Source organism: Chiloscyllium plagiosum, chromosome 17, assembly GCF_004010195.1.
Source record: "Chiloscyllium plagiosum isolate BGI_BamShark_2017 chromosome 17, ASM401019v2, whole genome shotgun sequence".
NCBI lineage: Eukaryota > Metazoa > Chordata > Chondrichthyes > Orectolobiformes > Hemiscylliidae > Chiloscyllium > Chiloscyllium plagiosum.
Genome location: NC_057726.1, coordinates 52015941 through 52043355, shown reverse-complemented (window position 1 = coordinate 52043355; position 27415 = coordinate 52015941). Strand labels below are relative to the sequence as shown.

The following is a 27415-nucleotide window of genomic DNA, read 5'->3' as shown; positions in this document are numbered from 1 at the left end:
TGCATTAAGTACCAAAACTTATGTCTAGCAGTGGTATCTTCTTTCATTTGGTGTATATCAACTAGGGCAAGGTATTGACATCTTACATTAATCTGAAATGCTCATTGTCTGGTCATTAATCAAAATGTTAAATCAACAAACTGCATCCATAGATCACAAGTGAACTTTACCAATTATATAACAATGAGAAATAAGTTTCATTGCTTTATCACTCAACCCAAGTTCTACAGTGCCTCTGCCAAAACTGTCACCAAAATGTGATGCTATTACCTCAATGACCATATCCCCACTTTCCAGTACTCCTGAAAAATAGAATACTAGTCAGTTATACTAATTGCTTGTACCTATAATATTGAGTTGCCAAAAGAATCAACTTGTTTCCTTACAAGTTGAAGGGTGTGGTGCTGAAAAAGCACAGCTGGTCAGGCAGCATCCAAGGAACAGGAGAATCGACATTGATTTCCTGAAGAAGGGCTTATGCTCACAATCCAAGAACGCGGAATGTCAAATCTCACCCAAAATGATTATAATTGAAACAGATTTAATTTCTACATTGCAAACTTTCAACATTCTGAATACCCAGTAACTGAACATAGTATGTTTAGGCTAATCCAGTTGGAGAAACCTACTTTCTTTAAAAAAAAAGTGGCAAGCTTTCATCACCCAAAATGGTAGTTTATACTTTAGTGTTCAATTCTGATAAGGTCAGAGGTCAAAACCAAGTTATAGAGCAAGGCAGTGCTTAGAGTTGTGACGTAGATGTGTCCGTGTTGGACTGAGGTGGACGTGGTTAGAAGTCACATGACACCAGGTTTAGTCAGACAGGTTTCAAGAAGGAGCATCACTCCGAAAGCATCAGGTGACATCAAGTTTATGCAGATTTGCAAGAAAGCAAAGAAGATCTCAAAAGGGTTATAGATCACGTCACTCAAGTTGACCTGCTACACACTGACTACACAGAGACTCTGCTGTCGCACCTATCGATCACAATATTCTTGTATACTAGCACAGATGCTGCAACCTTCAAATTGAGATAGATGTTCTTAGCTTGTGCCCAGGGTACAGCAGACCAGCTATGAGACACAGTCAAGCAGATGAGGCAATGAAACTATACCACCTACATGCACACAAGGACAAGAAACTGCAGAAATTTGGCATCACCATCAGCAGTAACTAAGACTCCACAGTACCACTGTTGAAACTAGTACCACCACCACAGAAATCCATACTCAAACTTGACTGACCACACCCTTCAACCAGATGAAATAAAAGTTACAGCCAAGGGCTCAATTGTTTGCCCCACTATCAAAATGGACCTCACTGGTCTTGTGGCAGATAGAGGAATTCATCAGGTAAATAAGGCTCCAGGAATTGTTCCACAAACCAATGTGTCAATAGTGAGCCCAGTGAGACAACCAATGATCCAGAACAGTCGACAGATATCCATAGCAGTGACCAAAGTCCAGTCAAATTGGACCACTCCACAAAGCTGCTGCCCTAGACTTGACATGTCTGCTCAAGCCATCAGGAGATGCATTAATGCTAGATTCATCAGTGGTGCTCACAATATAGCATAGAACTTCACCCAAGCACAAAGCAACAGCATCCAGGCTCTCAAGACCAATTACAGCATAATTTAACCAGCAGACAAAGGAGGAGCCATCGTCATAGAGAATAGAATTGATTGCTGCAAAGAAGTGTACCAACAACTGAATTAGGAACACTATAGATAAGTACCTGATCAGACCAAAGAAAACACACACTTCACCTAACAAAGGGACAATACTCAAAGCTTGTGATTTCAAATAAACCTATTGGACAATAACCTGGTTTCGTGTACCTTCGAACCTTGTCCACCCAGTCCAACACCAACATGTCCACATCACACTGCCAAGCACAGTGCAGTTGACTCACTCTGGTGCGGCAATTTCTGCCACATATAGAGGAATATAGTGTGTTTAGAAGATGCATGATGCACCAGTTCCTTTCTCTAGGTTCCCTTCTCAGCCAGCTGAGCTTTGGATCTTTGCTAATACTCAAAAGTCAGCTTCCCAATAGGTACTGACAGTCGTAACCATCTCTCAGTTGTCAGTGTCAGCATCCAGCATCTTCACACCTCGCATGCTAGTGTCTTTGTAGCAGAGTTACAGGTGCCTGAAAGATCTGACCCAAATCAGTACACCATGTAGATCTTTGACTATATGGCCATAATCTATTCAATGATTATGGCTGGGACAGTGCAGACATGTTAGTTTAACAGTAAGTGTTGTAGTCACATGCATTTTGTCATCTTGTGTAATGGTTAGTGATGGTAGAGGCTCCAACTTCTACACCTTCCAAACACCCATACCTCTGCTACAAAGACACTGGCATGTGAGATATGAAGACTTGACCAGGAATCTCTTCCTTCCTCCAAATCCCTACCAGTTGCCATTGGCATATGCTGGAAAGACTAGTAGGTTGGTTTTCAATCTGTTCAGCTGCATTAAATGATGACCGTTGAGTCTGAAGATGGGAATTGAACACTTAAGCTTCTGGCTCAGAGGCAGGGCTACTAATTACTGAAGCACAAGACCCCCTCAGCAGTAAGTATCCTTATGGAATTAACACATCAAGACTCAGAGTTGGTGGCCTTATTTTGTCAAGAGATGGCAAGGATATGTCAGAGATCGAAGGTGGAAACCAAATACAGTTTTCTCTTGTCCAGCTCAGGGGAGACCAGGACAATTATTATCAGAACCATATAATTGCCGTGAACTGGTGTTGCACAGATCTCTTTAAAATTATCCTACAGGATTAAAAACAGTACTATAAAATAGTTACAGGCTCATCTCATTTTTCTGAGAATCTCTCATAGATAAGATCCAGTGTCTTTTTTTACTTACCTTCGAAAGTGCAAAATTGGCACCATACCTCAATACGCTCCATGTATCTTGCACGGTCAATTCCAAGACCTGCCCTATAATACCTTGGGACATCTTAAAAATTAATCTGAAGCATAATTTTAAATTTAAAAAACTGTTAATGTTACACAATATCATTGGGATCCTGGCTAGCCTCCACAATAGGTATGACAACCAAAGACCTATACCATCTTGAGTGTCACGTCAGCATTCAAACAAACATCGCTACAGCGAAAGTAAATTGGAGAGAATACAACATGAGCAAAGTCACCCAAATCTATTTGTCCAAAAGTCTCTGGAACCCAACTTTTAGTCAAAAGTTCCAGGTGTTAAAAGCATACTCACTTCCATTTAGCTTCAGTGTTTCCATTGGGGAGACAGGCCACCTACTTGCAGAACGTTTCAGAGAACACCTCTGGGACACCCGCACCAACCAACCCAACCGCCCTGTGGCTGAACACTAACTCCACCTCCACATGCAGGTCCTTGGCCTCCTCCATCGCCAGACCATGGCAACACGACGCCTGGAGGAAGAGCACCTCATCTTCCGCCTAGGAACCCTCCAACCACAAGGGATGAATGCAGATTTCTCCAGGTTTCTCATTTCCCCTCCCCTCCACCTTTTCTCAGTCCCAACCCTCAGACTCAGCACCGCCTTCTTGACCTGCAATCTTCTTCCCTACCTCTCCGCCCCCACCCCCTTTCCAGCCTATCACCCTCACCTTAACCTCCTTCCACCTATCGCATTCCCAACGCCCCTCCCCCAAGTCCCTCCTCCCTACCTTTTACCTTAGCCTGCTTGGCACACCCTCCTCATTCCTGAAGGGCTTATGCCTGAAACGTCAATTCTCCTGTTCCTTTGATGCTGCCTGACCTGCTGCACTTTTCCAGCAACACATTTTTAAGCTCTGATCTCCAGCATCTGCAGTCCTCACTTTCTCCTAACTTAGGAGTTAGTCAACTATGCAAAGCAATTCAAGAACAGCTGCAATTGGTTCAAATACTGAAGCAAAATTCATCTGGGATTCACAGATACACTTAATGTCTCCAATTAAATTTGTGCCAGTAAGATTACTGCTAATCTGTACAATACCACCATTTGACTATCTTTTATTTTATACCCCTCAATGTCAATTAACTTGCATCTGTACATATGCTTTGAGGAATAAATTCCAAAATTTCCACTTCCCCCTGTGAAGATTGAATATTTAAAAATTGGGAAGCAAAGTCTATTTAAGATTGTACCCTCATCTTCTGGAATTAAGAGAAAATACTTTCTCCATAACTAAATGCCTTCATGATTTTAAACATCCCAAATCTTCTTCACTTAATTATTTCAAGTCAATATAATACAAGCTGCTCTTGTATAATTGGTGATTATGAGCTGTATCCACTTCAATACTTTTGTTTCCCAGAGATGTGTTGCCCAAAACTGGATGCAAACCAAGGCAGTGAAAGCTAGTGGCTCTGAAATCTAGTTCCTCAATTTCAGAATCCAGCCTAACTTGACATTATCTAGAAGTTTGGGTCAAACTTTACTACTTAAATCCTTATTTTTTTAAATTTCCACCATCATAGAAGACAACTCCATGACACTGATTTTTTTTGTTTTAAAAAAGCACTTGCACTGCAGCTTTGAGACATATCTGGAACTTCCTTGATCCACTTGCACTTTGCTTCTCTACAGTTCTTAATATTTTAATTTGTCAGAATCAAATTAAATGACCTTAGACGGCATTCAATATGGCGGAATGGAAGTGCATGTTCTCCTCCTTCCTGTTCCCATCTACAGAACTCATTGTTCCTCCTCACTTAGATATTATCTCTACTCTTTCATAGAGATCATGAACATTAAGAAAAATTCCTAGTCAAATATCTGAACCCCTCTAATAATTCCTAAACCAGGTCAAGATTAACTTCATATTAGGTTGAACAAAAATTGGAAATTTTTTAAATCAAAAAAGTGTGTTTGATAAAGTGCATATAGATAACATCTGTTATCCATTGCACAAAACCATCTTAAAAAAAAATCAAGACAGACTGCACTTTGATTTTAAGGGCAGTTCAAGTACAAGCTGATTTTATTTGATAAAAGCAGAATACTATTTTATATTTCCAATGTCTGCAAAATCAAAGAAAATACTGCTGAAACTCAGCAGGTCTGGCAACATCTGTTGAGAGAGCGAGAAAGAGTCAGAGTCCAGATTGACATGACATCTCCTGGGTAACACCGCCATTTAAAGATACTACCTTGGTAGCCAAATTTGAAAGTGAAATCTGGGCTAATCTTTCCAGTCTGCACCCTCCTGGATTCACTTCATTTCCCTTAAGCTCAAGTCAACAATTTAGTCCAAGAATGGAAAGGTTCTCAAGAGTCATCATGCTTGAAACATTAATTCTGCTTTTCTGTACAGATGCTACCAGACCAGAGTTTCTCCAGCACTTTAATCGGTTTTGCTTTTATTTAGCAAAGTTAATTAAAACGTCTCCCCATCTCTCTCCCAAAAAAGTTCTCTCAGCTAAGTGCTAGCAGATAGACTGCAAGTTTACCTAAAATGTTTGTCTACACAAAACACCATCTACACCACAATCCAGTAACATCAACACAATTTAGTATAAAAGCAGCTTGTCAGCCACAAAACTACCGATACTACTAAACCAGAAACTAAGCCTGATCAGTACCAAAAGGACAGACTTGTGAGAGGGGATACGCACATGGAAACAGAAGCCTCAAATATAGGTTTTCCACATGGATTTTAATTGATTGAACATACTCTGTGATCACCCTCATTCAGCAATGTGGACAATTATTGATATTGAAGTTTCTCCCCCTCCATCTTCCTATCAAAACTGATCAAATGCCCATTTGTTCAAATCCATTCAAAATATTTCATAGCTGTGTTGAAATATTTGCAATTACAAAATAAACTGAAGACCATGGATTGCTTTTTAGGCAGAATTTAACCTTCATGTTGCAACTCAGAAGGTAGTTCACACAAACTGACCTTGCATAATATTGCACAGTACTCCAGTCAGCTACTGCCCATAAAGCAGCAAAACAAATAATTCTAAAAGACAGAATGACATAGCTCAAGAGATATTAAGTATAGATATACTCATTAGCAGAGAGTCAATATTTATCCACTCAAGTTTACATAAATTGGCATCGACCCAAGAAATGCCATCATTTTGTGGGAAATGCAAAGTAGGAATGCTACATTAAAATACCAATAGATGCCGCAATGAGTTTATTCTGAATAACTGGACCAGATAAACCAAAAAGCCCAACTCAATTGAATACAAAGCAAAATATCTCACCGATGTTGGGAATACAAAATGGAAAACCGACAAATATCGTTATCGTTAAGGATATTCAAATAATTTATTTGCACTTTTTCCTAACGTGCACCAATTTCACCAGATTGCCTACCTAATTAGATAAATTAAAATCCCAGCAGTTTTAGTGTGTTGTGACTCACATCATAAGCATCACATGATTATGTACTTATAGGGGTAGTATTGACATGGACAGTTTAATTATGCAGTATATTTAAATATATACGACCAAATATACAAAGCTTTGGCAAGGATTGAAAAATCTGCATGACAAAGGATTCACATTGTGGAACACAATCTCATTGACAGGTTTACAAACCCCAATAAACCTCTAAATCCAGCAAAAGACCTATTTACTGGCACAGCAATTTCCCATGTTCAAAACTGGCAAAATTAACACTTCACCAGACCTGTAAGCATCTCTCTTGCAAATATCACTTACAGAAGTTTCATTGATAATCAAAAAGATAATTTGTCAGTTAAAAAGTGAGTGATTCATTAGTAGACATATGTGCAATCTTAGAATCAATCTACACCAAAGGTATCAATATCAATCATAAATTTGGATTCAGAACTCATTCTTCAGGATGAAGTAGTGCTGTTCCCAGCAAAGATAGCCAGAGAAACTGTTGCGGCCTTAACTTGGTAGAGAATATAGATGGTTTGATTAGCTGATCAGTAGCAAATTGAATTCAATCTAAATAAGTGAGAGGTGATGCACCTGAGCAGAACAAACAAGGCAAGGAAATACACGAATAGCAGGACCTTGGGAGGCAAAGGATCAGAGGGACCTGGGTATGCATGTCCTTTTATCTTAAGGGACTGATGGACATGTAGTTAAAGTGGTTATGATTGCATATGGGATGCTCGCTGAGGTTTAAGAGCAAGGAGGATATGTTGGAACTGTTCATAAGATATTCGTTAGGCTACAGCTAGAGTATTGTGTGCAATTCTGGAATCCATATTGTAGGAGAGATGCGATTGCATTGGAAAAAACAGGTGTAGAGGAGATTTACCAGGATGTTGCCTGGGCTGGAGTGTTTAGTTATGAGGAAAGATTGGATAGACTGGGATCAGTCTTTTGGGAGGAGATTAAGGGGAGATGGCGATATATAAAATTATGACAGTAGACAGGAGGGAACGTTCCTCTTCAGAAGAGGAATCAGTTACTAGGAACATGAGGTTTAGAGGGGTTGACAGGAGACATCGTTTGCACCCAAAGGTTGGTGGGAATCTGGAACTCACTGCTTGTAAAAGCAACAGAGGCAGAAAGCCTTATTTATTTTAGTATTTAAGCGTACACTTGTTATGACAAGGCATAAAAGGTTTGGGCCAAGTGTTGAAAAATGGGATTAGAATAGTTAGGTGGTTGTTTTTGATTGGCGAAAATTCAATGATCTGAAGAGCCTTTTTCTGTGCTGACTTCTGACTCAGCTGTACTCAAAAGCAAATTTGCTGACCAAACTTTATGAACACATCACTGCTACCAAAGCACTTGCGTGACAGAACTACCCATTTTTAAAAGGTCAGAGGTTACATGCCAGTGTCTCTGCATCAGCAAACATTCAAGCACTAGGTCAACTCCATTTATAAAAGAAAACTGCTTCTTGACCAAAATGCACAGCACTTCATATAAATTAACTTATTTACACAAGCAGAACTTGCATCATGTTACATTTTCTAATGTTTTTAAAAAAACAGAAAAACATCCCATTGCATTTGTCACAAAAGCACCAACCTATGCTAATACATTTGCGTCCCAGTGACTCCACCCAATGTAGTGTCCCTCCAGAAAATTTTCCAACTTGTTATAATATCTCAAACTGTGCTAAATATTTGTAAAGTTTACACATTAGCTTTTGCTAAATATTTGAGCAAAGGGGGGGGTGGGGGTGGAGAAGGAGAAGGAGAAGAGCGCTAATAGATCATAGTTTATTCTACTAGGTAGACAATCTTTTACTACACGCGTAACAAAAAACACCTGCACCTTGTCCTGCATTTTCACTGATGGATAGATAGATTGTTACAATTTTCTAAGATAGTAGAAACCAAAATCAATTTTAAAAAGTTGACTCAGCAAATACTTGTATGCTGTTTTGGAATTGGTGGGGTCTTTATATATCAGTATTGCTCGACTATATCCAAGCATTTAGAGTCAGATGTACAGCATGGAAACAGACCTTTTAGTCCAATTTGTCTATGCCAATCAGATATCCTAAATTAAATCTAGTCCCACTTGACCAATATCCTTCTAAACTCCTTCCTATTCATGTACCCATCCAAATGCCTTTTAAATGTTGTAATCTTACCAGCCTCCACCACTTCCTCTGGAACCGCATTCCGTACACGCACCACCCTGTGTGAAAACACTGCCCCTTAGGTCCTTTTTAAATCTTTCCCCTCACCTTAAACCTATGCCCTCTAGTTCTGGATTGCCTTCCCCCAGGGAAGGGACTTGTCTATGTACCCTATCCATGTCCCTCATGATTTTATAAACCTCTAAGGTCACTTGTCAGCCTATGATGCTCCAGGGGAAACAACCCCAGCCTATTCAGCCAGTAAATGTTTTTTGGACCCTTTCAAGTTTCACAACATCCTTCCTCAAGGAAAAAAAAGAGACCAAAACTGCACACAATATTCCAAAGTGGCCTAACCAATGTCCTAAACAGCCGCTTTAAAATCTCTTCGATATATGCCACCGCTTTCTTGAATCTTAGCAGTAAGCCATTTGATTACCTACCAGAAAAACACTGAACAAACAAGTTTCTTAAAAAAAAACTATAAGCAATCAAAATGTTACCAATTCAAAATAAGAGGGCTAACTCAGTGACTGTATCAAACCCAATAAATTTCAGAAAATTTATATTTAAATCAGATAGACTTAAATGCTATTGGAACGTGGCTCAACAATCCCGAACAGTGGTCACATTTTGCCAAAGCTAAGCTAACTACAGTGAGGCTTTATATATGCTAAATGTAGAAACTTCACTGGAGCATATCAAACAAAAGGTTGACATTGTCACGTAAGTGGGAAAAGTTAGGGGTACACAAGCAAAATAATGATCAGAGGTAAATTTTAAAAAAGGAGAACCTCAAAAGGAAAAAAAGGTAGTGAAGCATAGGGGTTATGGGAGGACACTAAAACTTGGCAGCATAAGGTTTGACTATCAATACAGAATTGTTTGAAACGAGGGTCTTAAAAGATTCATTCACAGGCCAGCATTTATTACCCATTTGAATCAACCACATTGCTGTGGGTCTGGAGTCATTGAACAGCACAGAACAGGCCCTTCAGCCCACGATGTTGTGCCGACCACTGATCCTCATGTATGCACCCTCAAATTTCTGTGACCATATGCATGTCCAGTAGTCTCTTAAATATCCCCAATGACCTTGCTTCCACAACTGCTGCTGGCAACGCATTCCATGCTCTCAACTGTGTAAAGAACCTGCCTCTGACATCCCCTCTATACTTTCCTCCAACCAGCTTAAAACGCCGGTGTTGGACTGGGGTGTATAACGTTAAAAATCATACAACACCAGGTTTTAGTCCAACAGGTTTAATTGGAAGCACACTAGCTTTCGGAGCGGCGCTCCTTCATCAGGTGATTGTGGAGGGCTCGATCGTAACACAGAATTTATAGCAAAAATTTGCAGTGTGATGTAACTGAAATTATACACTGAAAAACTGATTGTCTGTTAAGCTTAACAGACAATCAGTTTTTCAGTGTATAATTTCAGTTACATCACACTGCAAATTTTTGCTAGAAATTCTGTGTTACGATCGAGCCCTCCACAATCACCTGATGAAGGAGCGTCACTCCGAAAGCTAGTGTGCTTCCAATTAAACCTGTTGGACTATAACCTGGTGTTGTGAGATATTTAACTCTTCATAAGATAAGCCCTGCAGTCCAGGCAAACCTCCTCTGAACCCTCTCCAAAGCATCCACATCTTTCCTATAATAGGGCAACCAGAACTGGATGCAGTATTCCAAGTGCGATCTAACCAAAGTTTTATAGAGCTGCAACAAGATCTCACGACTCTTATACTCAATCCCCCTTTTAATGAAAGCCAAAACACCATATGCTTTCTTAACAACCCTGTCCACTTGGGAGGCCATTTTAAGGGATCTATGTACCTGCACACCAAGATCCCTCTGTTCCTCCACACAGCCAATAATCCTATCCTTAATCCTGTACCTTCCAAAATGCATCACCTCACATTTATCCTGGTTGAACTCCACCTGCCACCTCTCAGCCCATCTCTGCATCCTGTCAATGTCCCGCTGCAGCCTACAACAGCCCTCTATATTATCAACAACACCTCCAACCTTTGTGTCGTCTGCAAACTTGCTGACCCATCCTTCAATCCCCTCATCCAAGTCATTAATAAAAATTACAAACAGTAGAGGCCCAAGGACAGAGCCCTGTGCAACACCACTCACCACTGACTTCCAGGCAGAATATTTTCCTTCTACTACCACTCGCTGTCTTCTGTTGGCCAGCCAATTCTGTATCCAGACAGCTAAGTTCCCTTGTATCCCATTCCTCATGACCTTCTGAATGAGCCTACCATGGGGAACCTTATCAAATGCCTTGCTGAAGTAGACCAGACCAAGTAAACATGGCAGTTTCCTTCCCTAAGAGACACCAGTGAACCAGATGGGGTTGTCCAAGTCAATAGATTCATAGTCATTTTGTTTTAAATTTCATAGAGCTGAAATTCCACCACCTGGATTTGAACCCAGGTCCCCAGAATATTACCTTGGTCTCTGGATTAAGAGTCCAACAATAATACCAGTAGACCATTGCCTCCCCCATCAAGAGGCCAAATTTGCAGTGTGTCTCTCAGGCTGGAGAAGATTTCAAAAATAGGTAGCAGAGACTTTGTAGAGACTTAAAGGTTGAGAAGTTTAAAATTTAACATTGCTCAGCAGGGAGCCACTGTAGGTCACCAAACAGGGGTGATGGGTGAATAGGACTTGGAGAGTGTTAGGACACAGACACTTTTACAAAAGATATAACACAAGACTGGCTAGGAATGAGTGGAATAATCCTGTCTAGAGGTTAGGTGACACATGAATAAAGGATTCATAAGTCAATGAGCTGAAATGATTACATTTTACATTACAGTGTGGAAACAGGCCCTTCGGCCCAACAAGTCCACACCGACCCGCCGAAGCGCAACCCACCCATACCCCTACATTTACCCCTAACCTAACACTACGGACAATTTAGCATGGCCAATTCACCTTACCTGCACATCTTTGTGACTGTGGGAGGAAACCGGAGCACCCGGAGGAAACCCACGCAGACACAGGGAGAACGTGCAAACTCCACACAGTCAGTCGCCTAAGGCGGGAATTGAACCCGGGTCTCTGGCGCTGTGAGGTAGCAGTGCTAACCACTGTGCCACCGTGCCGCCCGATGTTTTAGGCACTGGTACATAAGTGCAAATAAGTAATCTTAACATATGGCACAGGTAAGTGTTTAGAAACTCATCTCAGATCAGATATGATAAAAGGTTATAACATTCTGATTCAGCTTCAGACTGTTTCTAGCAAGAGGAATGGAACCAGTGACTAGCAAAAGAATTTATGGTTGAGATATAATGGAGGGACAATGGCTTCAATCTCACCAATATTTAGTTGGAGAACATTTCAGTTCCCTCAGTAAGAGATAGTGGAAAGACCAGAGCCAGTATGAGGTACAGTTAGATGAGAAAGAGGTGGTACCAATGAAAGTCCCTTGGTAAAAATCAGGAGGTGGAATTGGAGTAACTGTTCTGGATACAGATAAATACAAAGCACAAGTGGGCTTGCGGTGCAGTGGTAGTGTCCCTACTTGAGGCAGGAGGCCTGGGTTCAGGTCTCAACGGCACCACAGGGGTGTAATAGTACCTCTGGACAGGATTAAATTAAAATGGAAAGCATCAAGATGACAGGAGAAGCATTGGAGGACAGTAGTATGGATTTGGTTCAGTGAATTATGTGAAAGAGTGTAGACAGATCAGGAAAATTGCAAAGAAGAGCTTAACTTTTGACAATCTTACTAGCTGTCATGTGCCATGTTGAAAGGCCTCATCTGAGTACTATGACAAGGTTAGAAACCTAAATCAGAAGACTCAACTTGGGAGTCCAGGAACAAAATCTGATATGTTCAAGGACACAAAAGGAATGAAAAAGGTTGGAAATGGAGGTATTATTTGCAAGGTTTAAAGGGGCCAGATGGGTTTTTCTTTCAAGAAAAGTGACTGCCACATTTGTAGGAAAGCGTGGGGCAACATCCAGGAAGAACATATGGTTGGTTCTCATCTCATCAGATATTGCCAAGAAGGGAAGTTGAGTGGTTGAAAGATTATTGGGAAGGGAATCAAGTGAAAAGGTAAATTTCATAAAGTAAGCTGCGAGGCAACATTAAAAAACGGAATTAAGTCAGTCATTTAGACTAGTGGGCTAGGGAAAGAAAAATAGCCACAAACCCAATTGATCAAATAGTTTCAAATTTTGTGACAAAGAATTCCATGAGCTGCTCATATTTAGAGGTGAGGATTGAGGAAATACGATAAGAGATGGCTTTCTTTACAGAAAAGAAAGAAGTTGCAAGTTACTTGTATTCCAAGATGGTTCTGGAATATTAAGCAGTTAAGTTCGAGAGCAGCATTTATTAGTGCTGAATGTGGTCTAGCCAGATTAACCAGAATTGAATGGCCAAAACATTCAGCCATCTTATCCTTTCAACTCTGTTTAATCCTAAATGGTGTGATGAAAGCTGTACCTCGGGAGCAATCAGTGTGAGTTTTCGTGGGGATGAGGTGATTGAAGGTGGAGGCGAGGAAATGTTGAGCAAAACAGTACAGGTGGAGGGCTTAAAGCTAGAAATGTAAATGTTTTCAAAAATTAGTTGTAGGTCACATAGGAAAGTAAGGTAGGAGAGGAAAGGAAGGGAGTGAGGAAAGGAAGGGAGTAAGGAAAAAGCTAGAAGGAGGAAGTGCTCAGAAATGGGCTTATCAATGATTGGAGAATCAAGGTCAGGTAAGATAACATGATCAAAAAGCTAGTTGATGTTGCTTGTTAAACTTAGGAAAATTATGGAAGGATTGAAGATCAGTAAACGTAAGAGAGAGCGAGACAGCAAGAGAGAGGATAGTAAATTGAGATGAAGGTTGAACTCACTAGAATGACATCCCTGCAGGTGAGGAAGGAAAGTGATAGTGCTTTATTTAATATACACTTGGGTAGGTATTAGGGAATGAGATCTTCAGGCAAGAGGATAGTAAAAGTGAGATATTCAAATGGTGCACTTGAAGTGATGGGAAGGAAGCATCAATAGACCAAAGGAAGAGTTGGTGTTAAAGGCACACTGCCACTGCAATAATCTGGATGGTACGAGTGGTGGAAACTTCAGCCATGAGATAGCTTCACAAAGCAGCAAGTATCATCGTTCCTCAGTCAGGTTTCCATCAGGGTGATGTTAGTGCAATCATCCACAACATGCTTAAGGATGGAAATAGCCTTGTTCACACATAAATGGAAATTCGGGCAGAGACAAGGAGAGGATTGGTGAGGGTTGATCCACAGACCGAGTCCATACAGCCAATGCTAGGATGTTTGGATTAGACATGGACAGAGTAGATATAGGAAAAGTAGCCCCAGCAGGTGTGCTGTGCAGTGAAGAACAGTAAATACCTTCTGCAAAAGTTAAATCTTTGAAATCTCTTCCATCAAAACAATTGTTAATGCTTGAGCTATTAAGTACTTTAATTACAAGTTATCAAACCCCTCCAACCTGCAGCTTAATTATTTCCAAAGGATTGTTAACTCAATTTACATATGTTAAGACATTGTCATTTTGACAACAGAAAGGCAACTAGAGGTATAAATGTTTGCTTTTAATGGAATTGAAAGTGCATTTCAGAACGTTGCCTAAGGATGACTGAACAAATATCTAACTGGATGATTCAATAATTGTATTGAGTACAACATACTTTATAGTTGAATCTACAGCCATTCACAATTCACGAGAGAAGTCATGGCATACTGTTACTCAAATTACAGTAGGTAGTCAAAGAATGACTTTGCTTTGCACATGAACTTCTCAATTATGGTATTTGAAATTGTAATGCATTGTTAAAGCGTTTGTGAGGTCTTCAGACTTTCCTCTGCTGTTTGGATCAGTAGTTGACGATGTAATCAAAGGTACTTGAAAGCAACAGACTCCAACATTTTGTTTCCAGCTTTTAAATGAGAGTTGGGAGATTAAAAGTTTATTGTTGCAAGCGTTATAGCTTATACTGATACCTACAAACCATCCACTCTGCAGAGTTCACAGTGAACAAGGGGATGGTTTAAGAATCACATCAGCACATTGCAAACGTTAGAATCCTAGAAAACTAATAAACTGTCAAAGTGGGGTGCACATTTGGTCAATTTTATTCAAATACCCATGGGATAGCTTTGTAGCAGCCTAAAGCATTTTGTTTGAATGCCCTCCCTTTCCTAGGAACCCTGCAGTGAGACATTACCATTAGCTTCAAAGTAATATTTTAAGTTACTAAAATGTAATCAATGATTAGTATAGGGAACTGGAAATTTCATTCATTTCTCCTAAAATCTGTTTTTTTTTAAACTGTTTATTTTTATTCCCAATCTGACAGTGGTAACAGTGAGTCACTGCGTCTTATTTGCGCTAAATATAAATTCAGGCAAGGTGAATAATGGATAAATTTTTGGATAAAAATAGCACTTTCGTCGAAAGAGACTGCACACTACTTTTACGCCTAGTACTTTCAAGTAAGGATTCCGTGCATAGCCAAGGCCTTTTACAACCACAGAAATAAAGCCTTTTATAATCCTAATCTAGGCTATATAAAACAAGAAGTGATCGAAGCAGATTTACACTGTTTTCAATAGTTTAACTCACTACCAAATTCCGCTTTACTCTCGCCATGCATCTCAAAATCAAAATCCCTTTCAAGGGAAAAAAAAACATCGACGACCAAGGTTGCAATAAAAAGGATGCCGTTTAGCAGGTGTTGGACTTACCTCGTCTCTGAATGATGACTCGCAGTAGAGGATTGGCAGATGAGAGCGCTTTGTGGTAATTGTCATCGTTGTTGATGGGCAACAAATCCCCGTGGATATCGGTGTATCCCAACAACACGTCCACGCAGGGGATCTGATGGACGGCTTGAATCAGCTGGTAAAATTCCTGGAAACCACCTACACTTGAACGTTTTAGAGCAAATCTTCTAAATTCAGCATCGAACTGCGAAAGAGAGAAAATGGGGGAAAAAATCGGGTTGCAGCACTTACACGTTTAAGTTCATTAATTCCCAGTTTTCTAATTTAATTTAGTGAGAAGAATACATTTCTCCAATTTGTTAATGGTAACATCGCTCTCGCAAGCGAAGCCCTGCCTTTCAACTCTTCGCAACACGCAGTGTTAAATATGGCTCCAATATTGCGATCATAATTCACATTATGGGATGGTGAGAAACTAGCACCATCACTCAAAGTGTGTCGATGGAGGAAGCAAGAATAAACAAGAGCAGCAGCAGCAACATTAACTGTCAGATCCAGAACAATTACAAGCGTCTTTCCTCCCCCCCGCGAAAGAAGGTAAGGTTTGTTTACATTAATAGCGGATCAATTCACTCCCAGGAGAAGCACGTCTTAAGTAACCGTAGTCCATCCGCTGTTGTGAACATAACACCAGACCCTCTGGAAAACTCCCAGAAGGCAGCGATCAACCGAGCTAAGACCCTTTATTTTGCATTCTTACAGAAGATCTAGCACCTTAAATCACTGGCAAAAAAAAAGCAAAATCCCACTGTACCACAGACTTTGATATATGAAGCCAGTTTTACGTGGAGAGAAATATTGCTTTCACAAAATGAATAAATAAACGTGCAGATATCTACCTTGCTTTTCACCTCAATAATATTATCCACAGCTCTAGCGGGCGTCCTGTGGTGTTTGGACATTGTCTCCCTGCGTTGTCCGCAGTCGTTGTTAACCATATACCGATGAGACTCCGCTGCAGGTAGCTGCACTCTTACCGTATACAACTGGCTTCTGCGAGAATACCACTGGCCTGGCTCGACGTCACCACGCGATGTTGGCTCCCGCCTCCTCAAATTCATGAATGGCTGCTTGAGGGGATCGGGGCGTGGCCGGCACAGGTATCGTTATGGCGTCATCTGGAATGTTACCGTGAAGTAACGATGGCAACACTAGAACGCGATCGAAATTTGCAACATTTCAAGAGAATGGTTTTCAGACACTCCGTTCAAACCACTTTACAAACGCTGTAAATCACGATTAGGTTTATATGAAATATCGAGTGTTGCCATATTTGTGCAAAGCAAGATCCCGCAACTAGTTGTGTGAATGAACACAATCTAATTTTGGTGACACTTCACAGATACATTGCTTCAGTTTCACTGAAGTGGCAACTAAGTAGAAATTATGACAGTAGGAAGCAACTAATTAACAAGAACAACCAAAAGCAGAAATTGGTGGACAAACTAAACAGGTTTAGCCTGCTGTGAAGAGAAATTGTTAATGTTTCGAGGCAAGTGGCCCTTCAGAACTGATAGCAACTACAAAAACGCAACACCAACTTATCCCGATGATGGGAAGTTCGGGGGCTGGAGTGAACGTGAGTGAACAGATGAAGAGGGAGCCCAGAGAGAGAAAAAGGTAGGCACTCAAAAGGATTGTTGAAGGTAAACCAGGGAAGAAAAGAAGCAGAATGTGGTGGCACTGGAGGCAGTTCAGAGGAGGTTCACCAGGTTAAATTCCCGGGAAGAAGTGGCTGTGGTACGTGGAACGGTTGAATAGCTGGGGCTTGTACTTGCTGGAGTTCAGATGGAGGGAGACGGGGAATCTGATTGAGGTATACAAAATGCTATAGGGGGATTGATAAGGTGGAGTTGAATAAGATGAGGAGAAACTTCTTCTCTCAGAGGGTTATGAGTTTATGAAACTCCCTGTCCCAGAATGCAATGCAGAAGCAATCAACATGTTGAAGAAAGAAATAGATATGTTTATGATGAAAAGTGGGATAGACGGCTGTGGGGAGCAGGTGGGAAAGTGGAATTGAAACCAGAATGCCATCAACCATGATTATGTTACATGGTGGAGCGGGCTCAAAGGGCTGAATTACCTACTCCTGCTCCTAATTCCTATGTTCCTATTATAATGGGGACTATGAGTAGTTTCAAGTGGGTTGGTTGTGTTGAAAGCAACCTATTTCATTTCAGGACCTGTCTGTGTGTTGGGAGTAGGGGTGGTGGGGGGTTGAATAGGTATGGAAGGTATTTATGCTCTAAAATTGTTAAACTTGATGTTGAATCCTGAAGGCTGTAAGGCACCCAAAAGGAAGATGAGATACTGTTGTCCAGCTTCTGTTGAGCTTCACTGAAGCATTGCAGTAGGTGAGACAGAAATGTTGGCATTGGATTATGACACTCTTTTGAATGTATATTGAAGTGGCAGGCAACTGGAAGTTCTGGGTCATTTTTAAAGACATATTTTTACATAGGTATTCTGCAAAGCTGTCACCCAGTCTGTGTTTCTTCTCCCCAGAGTAATTTTGATAGCATTGTGAGTAGTGAATACGCTAGGTTAGATTGAATGAAGTGACCTGCTGAGTTTCTCCGGCAATTTCTGACTTTGTTTCAGATCTCCAGGATCAACCACATTTTGTCCTATGAAAGCAATATAACAGATATGATAAAAAGGAATTGTTAAACAAGCCCAAAACAAAGTTCCTTCTCTGGATGGATTCATATTTGAATGCTTAAGGAACCTGGGAATTTGGATAGTAGAGACACTTACAGAAAATTGTTGAAAAAGAGGTCATGTAGACCATGTAACTCTTATCTTCAAAATATGAAATTTAACTAATCCAGGGCTCCGTAGAACAATTAGCTTAATATTGGCAGGAAAAATACTAATATTTGCTAACATATCAGATAACAGAATATCAAGAAATCCAGAATATATTGGTCAGGAAATAGTTAGCATGGATTTCTAAAAGGAAGGCCATGTTTAATAAACATTATTAAATTAATTAAGTAACAGGAAGCATAGACAAGGGCAGTTAAGTAGAGATATTAAAGACTGAGTTCCAGAAGGCCTTTGATGAGGTGCCAGGTAAGAGGCAAGATGGGGATGCCCTGGGAATACAGATAAATACAATGCTAAAGGTTAAAACCCAAATTTTGTAGGCCACAAAAGGTAAAAGAAATTGCTGGTTTCTTATCTAAAATAATAGAATGCAAAAGCAGAGAGGAAAAGTCATATAGAACCTTGTTTACACCATATAGAGTACTGTTTCTGGTCTCCATACAAGGAAAAATTTATTTCAACATTGGAAAAACTTCAGAAAAATATAGCACCAAATTAAGAAAATGCAGCTATCAGGAAACATGCAAATTTTTTTTTTGTTTTCTGGAAGAGATGATGCAGAGGAGACCTAATATTGATTTTCAAAATTGTGAAGGAATTTGATAAAATGAAAGTGAGGTAAACTGTTTCCATTTGTGGATTATTCCAAAACAACAGCATTCATAATTGTAAGATACCAGTAAGAGATCTACTAATGACATTAGGAGTAAATTCTTTACGTAGTGAAAAAGAGAGCACTGCTTTGATTGAAGCAGTTGTCTTTGATTCATTTAAGGGAAGGTGAGATGCATGCATGAGAGCAAAGGGATTGCTAGGTAATGTGGGCAGAGTGGAAGGAGGTTCATGGAATGTATAAATGCTGTCTTGCTCCAGTTAGGCTAAAAGCCTGTTTCTTTTTACCATAGATCTATGTAATTCTGTGATGTCAGTTGAAAATGAAAACATGACCAGAATATCAGGAGAAATCCCTGCCCTTCCATGAATGGGATCTTTAATCTCTACCTGAATGAGCAACCGGAAATTAATTTTAAGGTCTTAGTCATAGGACAGGCTTTCCAGAAATTCAGGATTCCTTAAATTCGCACCCACATTAAATGTCTAAGTCATACTTAAAAACTCAATAGCACAGAGAACGAGCAACTGAGTCATACTTCTTTCCAGATTTTTTTTACAGAGCTTTGTTCTCTGTCTGACTGAATAAACAATAATAATTTGCATTTCTCTAGCACTCATCATACAAAAGGAATGTCTTCACATTTTGTACTGGTGGTGAACTAAAAGTAAACAGAGAGTGGGAGCATATATTGGGAATGGTCAATGTTCAGTCAATGGGGAGAATCTTAAGGAACCCTTTGAATGCAAGGAAGGAAATGACAAAACACAAATGCAATATCAAGGAATTCCAACAGTGAGTAATATCCATTATTAAGGAAGGAATATGAACAATAATTAAAGAACAGAAATGCGTTTACTTTAGCAATTGGCAAAGCTTAAGAGGGGTATGAATCTAAGGACAGGATTTAAAAATGGAGTTACAGACCAAAGAAAGCTGTAAAATCTAGGGAAGGTGGGATTGTGATCTATTATATCCAAGTTGTTGTTTGGGAGATTGACAGGTACAACCTAGCTGAAATTATCAGGTGAATTTGAGCTTTGAAGAACTAAAATTGTAGATAGAGTTTGCAGCAACAGAGAGCAGAGACAAAGAAGAATATTGTTAACGACAAAAGCAGGTTGGATGAGAATTGAAAGCTGACATGGATGCTTAACTCAGGATTGAATGATACATCAAAGTTTCATACTTGTGGGCTCCATCTATACTGAAGTAATAAATAGTAAATTGGAATTTATACGAGTAATATATAGATGTTTGCGGAAGAAAAAGAAAATGGCTTCAGTTTTGTTAATATTTAACTGGAGAAGAAATCTTGTGGTGCTGGATAGTGTTCCTGTCTCTGAGTTAGAAGCGTTGGGTTCATATGCCGATCTTGGACCTGATGCCAAGGAAGGTGTGTTCAAAATGTGACCAAGCAGGTTACATATGGACCAGTAAATCTTTCCAATAAAACCAATTACAATCCTGATCATTGGGGAGGTGATGGCCTAGTGGTATTATAGCTGGACTGTCACCCAGAAACCCAGATAACGTCTGGGGATCCTGGTTCAAATCTTGCCATGGTAGATGGTGGAATTTGGAATACTAATCTCTAGAATTTGGAGTCTAATGATGACCATGAATCCACTGCTGATTATTAGAAAAACCCATCTGCTTCACTAATCTCCTTTCAGGAAGGAAACTGCCATTCTTACGTGATCTAGCCTATATATGACTCCAAACCCACAGCAATGTGGCTGACTCTTAACTGCCCTCTGAGCAATTCGGGATTGGAAATAAATGCTGCGTGGTCAGCAATGCCCTCATCTTGTGAATGAATGAAGAAAGAAATTCCATCTCTATCCATAAGTTTCAGGCTACAAATGTATATAAAAGTATATTATTCCACAGCAACATCATATTCCTTGGGGTCTAGTTTGCTGGATGGCCAGGGTGGATCAGTGCCAACAGGACAGTTCATGATCCCCATTCTGGCTGGTGGGGATTTGGGATCTGCTTCTTAATAGTACCCACAGTGGAGATTGCACTCTGTGGGTCAAATCTGCCTTTTGAGTAGAGAACTAACAAGGAAGCTCGTTGGAGCAAGTGAAAGACTACAGTGGACTGGAAACAACCGTTGTTACAAGTGGAAGCTAATATCATTATTCAAATTATGTCATTTCGGATTAGCATTTAATGACAAAAAAGACTGAAGTCAAAATGGAGCCTGAGATAACTCCACATTCCCAAGTGACCCCTTATTTACATATGCATAGTACTTGACATTGACCCAGCTAGCTCAGAGCCAATTTCTAGTGGGAACAGAACCCCTGACACTCCTGTTTATATCAGTCAGCCAGGGCTTCCTGAATAGATCTGGTTAAAAACTCCAATCAGACAACTATTATTCTATGGGGTCCACCTGGCTGACCTTGTTCCAATCACTACAGAGCCCAATGGTACTACGCAGGTAACTATGTGGGAATGATAGGATGACAATGGTTAGGCGTGATGTGATGACTGTGACATGTCTATATTGTTGATGAACTGAAAATGGAGAAGAAACTTAAGTACATTTGCAGTCATTCTATATTGTGATTGTTGACCAGTGCCAAAAAGACAGAAATGTTGTATGTTTAAATTTTCAAGGTATGCATCCTTTATTTGTGGGTACATTGTCACATAAACAAACATGTTGCATGAATTACCTTTTTTGCACTAGCTTTAAATTGATCAAGGCAAAGTGATGGGCATCATCTATCTGGTCTTCAGACACAAGTTCAACAAGGTTCCACATGGTTGACTGGTTAGCAAGGTTGTATCACATGGAATCCAGGGAGAGCTAGCCATTTGGATACAAAATTGGCTTAAAGTAGGAAACAAAGAGTGATAGTGGAAAGTTGTTTTTTTGACTGGAGGCCTGTGACCAGTCGTATGCCGTAAGGTTCGATGTTGGGTTCACAGCCTATTGTCATTTATATAAATGATTTGGATGTGAATATAGGAAGAATGGTTAGTAAGTCTGCAGATGACACCAAAATTGGTGATGAAGTGGATGGTGAAGTAGGTTATCTCAGGATACAATGGGACCATGATCAAATGGGCCAACGATTGGCAAATAGAGTTTAATTTAGAGAAATGTGAGATGCTGCATTTTTGAAAGGCAAATCCAGGCAGGACGTATACACTTAATTGTAGACTCCTTGAGTGCCTGAACAGAGAGACCTTGAAGTGCAGGCTCATAATCCCTTGAAGATAGAGTTGCAGGTAGACAGGGAAGAGAAGAAGGCATTTGGTACACGTGCCTTTATTAGTCAGCGCATTGACTATAGGAGTTGGGAGGTCATGTTGTGGCTGTTCAGAACATTCGTTAGGCCACAATTGGAATATTGCATTCAAATCTGGTCTCTCTGCTATAGGAAAGATGTTGTTAAACTTGAAATGGTGCAGAAAGATTTACAAGGATGTTGCCAGGATTGGAGGGTTTGAGCTTTAGAGAAAAGCCGAATAGGCTGGAGCTATTTTCTCTGGAGCGTCAAAGGTTGAGGGGTGACCTTATAGAGAGTTATTAGATCATGAGGGGCATGGATAGGGTAACTAGACAAGGTCTTTTCCCTAGGGTGGGGAGTCCAAAAGGTGAGAGGGGAAAGATTTAAAAGGGATCTAAGGGGCAACATTTTCATGGTGCATGTGTGGAATGAGTTCCAGAGGAAGTGGTGGAAGGCGTCTGAAGAATATATGAATAGGAAGGGTTGAGAAAAATATAGGCCAAATGCTGGGAAATGGGACTGGATTAATTTGGGATATCTGGTCAGCATGGATGAGTTGGACTGAAGTGTCTATTTCCATGCTGTACAACCCAATGACTATGTAACCCTCAATCTTTCCATAACCACCATGTATGGACCATACAGAAATAGTTCCAAGCACTTCGGAGTTCTTTCATTCATTCAATCTAGGTCAGAAGGAAAAGACTCAATTATCAGAGTGATAGCAGCAATAAGATGGTCTTATAGTCAGTCTGAAGTAGTGAGTGGAGTGGGTTCTTTCTTGATTATATGTTTTATTGAGATATGTCTCTTGATAAAACTTAAAATATAAGCCATAAGTATTAATTTAACCTGGAGCAGTGTTTTGTAGAGGAATAAGGCAGTGCTATTTTCTGGGTATGCAGATTGAAAGAAGCAGAAATGGTCTTTAGTAGAGTGATATGCTCTTCTTGTCGGATGTGGGAGTTTAGGGAGAGTATACGGGTTACTGAGGATTAACTGCAATAAATACTGTTGGTTGCAAATCCTATCAGATCAAATGGATCGGTTGCAGACACAGTTAGAGGCAATGAGGAATTTACAAGAGCAAGAGGATGTGATGGAGGGCAGTTATAGGAAGGGGGAAAAGTCGCAGATACAGTCACATAGATGAGTTAACTCCAGGAAAGGTAAGAGAGGTAGGCAGTTAGTGCAGGATTGTCTTCTGTGACTATCCCCATTTCAAACAGGTATGCTGTTTTGGAAAATGTAGCGGGTGATGGATTCTCAGGGGAACATAGCACAAACAGCCAATTTTTTTGGTATTGAGACTGGCTCTAATGTAATGAGGGGTACGTCTGGTTCAAAGAAATCGATTGTGTTAGGGGACTCTCTAGTCCGAGGTACAGACAGACATTTCTGTGGCCAGCAATGAAAAATCAGAATGGTGTGTTGCTTCCCTGGTGCCAGGATCAAGGATGTCTCAGAGAGGATGCAGAATGTTCTCAAGGGGGATAGGGACCAGCAGGAGGTCATTGTACACATTGGAACCAATGACATTGGAAGGGAAAAGGTTGAGATTCTGAAGGGAGATTATAGAGAGTTATGCAGGAATTTAAAACGGAGGTCCTCGAGAGTAGTAATATCTGGACTATTCCCGGTGCTATGAGCTAGTGAGGGCAGGCATAGGAGGATAGAGCAGATGAATGCATGGCTGAGGAGCTGGTGTATGAGAGAAGGATTCACATTTTTGGAATCATTGGAAGCTGGTTTGGGGTAGAAGTGACCTGTACAAGAAGGACAGATTGCACCTAGATTGAAAGGGGACTAAAAACTAGCAGGGAGATTTGCTCGAGCTGCTCGGGAGGATTTAAACTAGTAAGGTGGGGAGCAGGGGTGGGTTGGGGACCCAGGGAGATAGTGAGGAAGAGATCAATCTGAGACTGGTACAGTTGAGAACAAAGGTGATTCAAACAGTCAGGGCAGGCAGGGACAACGCAGAGAACAAGGTAGGACTGATAAATTAAACTGCATTTATTTCAATGCAAGCGGCCTAACAGGGAAGGCAGATGAACTCAGGGCATGTTTAGGAACATGGGACTGGAATATCATAGCAATTACAGAAACATGGCTCAGGAATGGACAGGACTGGCAGCTTAATGTTCCAGGATACAAATGCTACAGGAAGGACAGAAAGGGAGGGAAGAGAGGAGGGTGGGGGGTGGCGTTTTTGATAAAGGATAGCATTACAGCTCTGCTGAGGGAGAATGTTCCCAGAAATACATCCTGGGAAGTTGTTTGGGTGGAACTGAGAAATAAGAAAGGTATGATCAACTAATTGGGATTGTATTATAGACCCGCTAATAGTCGTCGGGAAAATGAGAAACAAATTTGTAAGGTGATCTCAGTTATCTGTAAGAATAAGAGGGCATTTTAACTTTCCAAACATAGAATGGTACTGCCATATGTTAAGGGTTTAGATGGAGAGAAATTTGTTAAGTGCGTGCAAGACAATTTTCTGATTCAGTATGTGGATGGACCTACCAAGAAGGTGCAAAACTTGACCTACTCTTGGGAAATAAGGCAGGGCAGGTGACTGAGGTGTCAGTGGGGGAGCACTTTGGGGCCAGCAGCCATAGTTCTATTTGTTTTAAAATAGTGATGGAAAAGGATAGACCAGGTCTAAAGGTTGAAGTTCTAAATTGGAGAAAGGCCAATTTTGACGGTTTGGAGATGCCAGTGTTGGACTGGGGTGTACAATATTCAAAATCACACAACACCAGGTTATAGTCCACCAAGTTTAATTGGAAGCACTGGCTGAAAATGGGAAGCCTTCAGAAATGAGGTAATGAGAGTCCAGAGACAGTATATTCCTGTTAGGGTGAAAGGAAAGGCTAATAGGTATAGGGAATGCTGGATGACGAATGAAATTGTGCGTTTGGTTAAGAAAAAGAAGGAAGCATATGTCAGGTATAGACAGGATAGATCGAGTGAATCCTTAGAAGAGTATAAAGGCAATAGGAGTATACATAAGAGAGAAATCTGGAGGGCAAAAAGGGGACATGAGAGAGTTTTGGCAAATGGAGTTAAGGAGAATCCAAAGGATTTTTACAAATACATTAAGGACAAAAGGGTAACTAGGGAGAGAATAGGGCCCCTCAAAGAACAGCAAGGTGGCCTTTGTGTGGAGCCGCAGGAGGTGGGGAGATACTAAACAAGTATTTTGCATCAGTATTTACTGTGGAGATGCACATGGAAAATATAGAATGTAGGGAAATAGATGGTGACATCTTGAAAAATGTCCATATTACAGAGGAGAAAGTGCTGGATGCCTTGAAATGCATAAAAGTGGATAAATCCCCAGGACCTGATAAGGCATACCCTAGAACTCTGTGGGAAGCTAGGGAAATGATTGCTGGGATTCCTACTGAGATATATGTATCATTGATAGTCACAGGTGAGATGCTGGAAGAGTGGAGGTTGGCTAACGTGGTGTCACTGTTTAAGAAAGATGGTAAGGACAAGCCAGAGAACTATAGACCAGTGAGCCTGATGTCGGTGGTGGGCAGGTTGTTAGAGGGAATCCTGAGGGACAGGATGTACATGCGTTTGGAAAGGCAAGGACTGATTAGGGATAGTCAACATGGTTTTGTGCGTGGGAAATCATGTCTCACAAACTTGATTGTGTTTTTTTGAGGAAGTAACAAAGAGGATTGATGAGGGCAGAGCAGTGGACGTGATCTATATGGACTTCAATGGGGCATTCGACAAGGTTCCCCATGGGAGACTGGTTGGCAGGGTTAGATCTCATGGACGACATGGAGAACTAGCCATTTGGATACAGAACTGGCTCAAAGGTAGAAGACAGAGGGTGGTGGTGGAGGGTGGTTTTTCAAACTAGAGGCCTGTGACCACTACTTTTCATCATTTATATAAATGATTTGGATGTGAGCTTAAGAGGTGTAGTTAGTAAGTTTGCAGATGACACCAAAATTGGAGGTGTAGTGGACAATGAAGAAGGTTACCTCAGATTACAGTGGGATCTTGATCAGATGGGCCAATAGGTTGAGAAGTGGCAAATGGAGTTTAATTTAGATAAATTCAAGGGAAAGCATTTTGGGAAAATAAATCTTAGCAGGACTTATACACATAATGGGAAGGTCCTAGGGACTGTTGCTGAACAAAGAGACCTTGCAGTACAGGTTATAGCTCCTTGAAAGTGGAGTTGCAGGTAGATAGGATAGCGAAGAAGGCGTTTGGTATGCTTTCCTTTATTGGTCAGAGTATTGTATATAGGAGTTAGGAAGTCATATTGCGGCTTTACAGGACATTGGTTAGGCCACTGTTGAAATATTGCATGCAATTCTGGTCTGCTTCCTATCAGAAAGATGTTGTGGAACTTGAAAGGGTTCAAAAAAAATTTACAAGGATGTTGCCAGGGTTGGAGATTTGAGCTATAGGGAGAAGATGAATAGGCTAGGACTGTTTTCCCTGGAACGTCGGAGGCTGAGGAGTGACCTTATAGAGGTTTACAAAATCATGAGGGCCATGGATAGGATAAATAGACGAAGTCTTTTCCCTGGGGAGTGGGAGTCCAGAACTAGAGGGCATAGGTTTAGGGTGAGAAGGGAAAGATATAAAAGAGAGCTAAGGGGCAACGTTTTCACGCAGAGGGTGGTACATGTATGGAATGAGCTGCCAGAGGAAGTGGTGGAGGCTAGTAAAATTGCAACATTTAAAAAGCATTTGGATGGGAATAGGAAGGGCTATGGGCTGGTGGGACTAGATTGGGTTGGCATAAACAAATTGGACTGAAGGGTCTGTTTCTGTGCTGTACATCTTTATGACTCTAAGACACATTGGTTCTACATTTTTTTTCCCTATTTTGTCATTATTTCCTGGAATTTTCTTCTTTATTTTGAATGCAGGATCTCAGAATGGTCTTTGTTGCCTTGTCACTGACAGTCTTTGATGTTTGGCCCAAAATGCTTATGTATCCTTAGATGATGTAAATTTGTTCTTTCTGAGTAAATCAAAGGAGTAAACTAATATTAATACAAATCTATTGCATGCCGCATCGTTTGGAGGGTCAGTGTTTTACATGATAAAGAAGTGTTTAGAATTAGAATTAGAATCCCTACAATGTGGAAACAGGGCCTTCAGCCCAAACATGTTCACACCGACCCTCCGAAGAGGAATTACCCTCCCAGACCTAAGCTCCTAGGAGTGATCATCAACAATAACCTTTTTTGGACTCTTCATGTGGACACACTGGTTACAAAGGCCCAACAATGTCTCTTCTTCCTCAGGCAGCTGAGGAACTTTGGCATGAAGGCGAATATCCTTGCCAACGTTAATAGGTGCGCCATTGAGAGCCTTCTGTCTGGATGTATCACTACCTGATGTGGCAACTGTACC

At 40.7% G+C, this 27415-nt stretch overlaps 1 protein-coding gene across 1 annotated transcript in view; it reads right to left on the bottom strand.

Annotated features, from left to right (window-relative positions):
• The window catches only part of pard6a (par-6 family cell polarity regulator alpha), a 104447-nt gene extending 88055 nt beyond the window's left edge, over positions 1 to 16392 (bottom strand). Inside the window, exons 1-2 of the mRNA XM_043707068.1 lie at positions 16162 to 16392; positions 15284 to 15506 (exon numbers count right to left, since the gene is read on the bottom strand). Of these exons, the coding sequence (XP_043563003.1) occupies positions 15284 to 15506; positions 16162 to 16383 (445 nt within the window). The 5' untranslated portion in view covers positions 16384 to 16392. The remainder of the gene's footprint in view (positions 1 to 15283; positions 15507 to 16161) is intronic.
• Positions 16393 to 27415: the final 11023 nt, after the last annotated feature.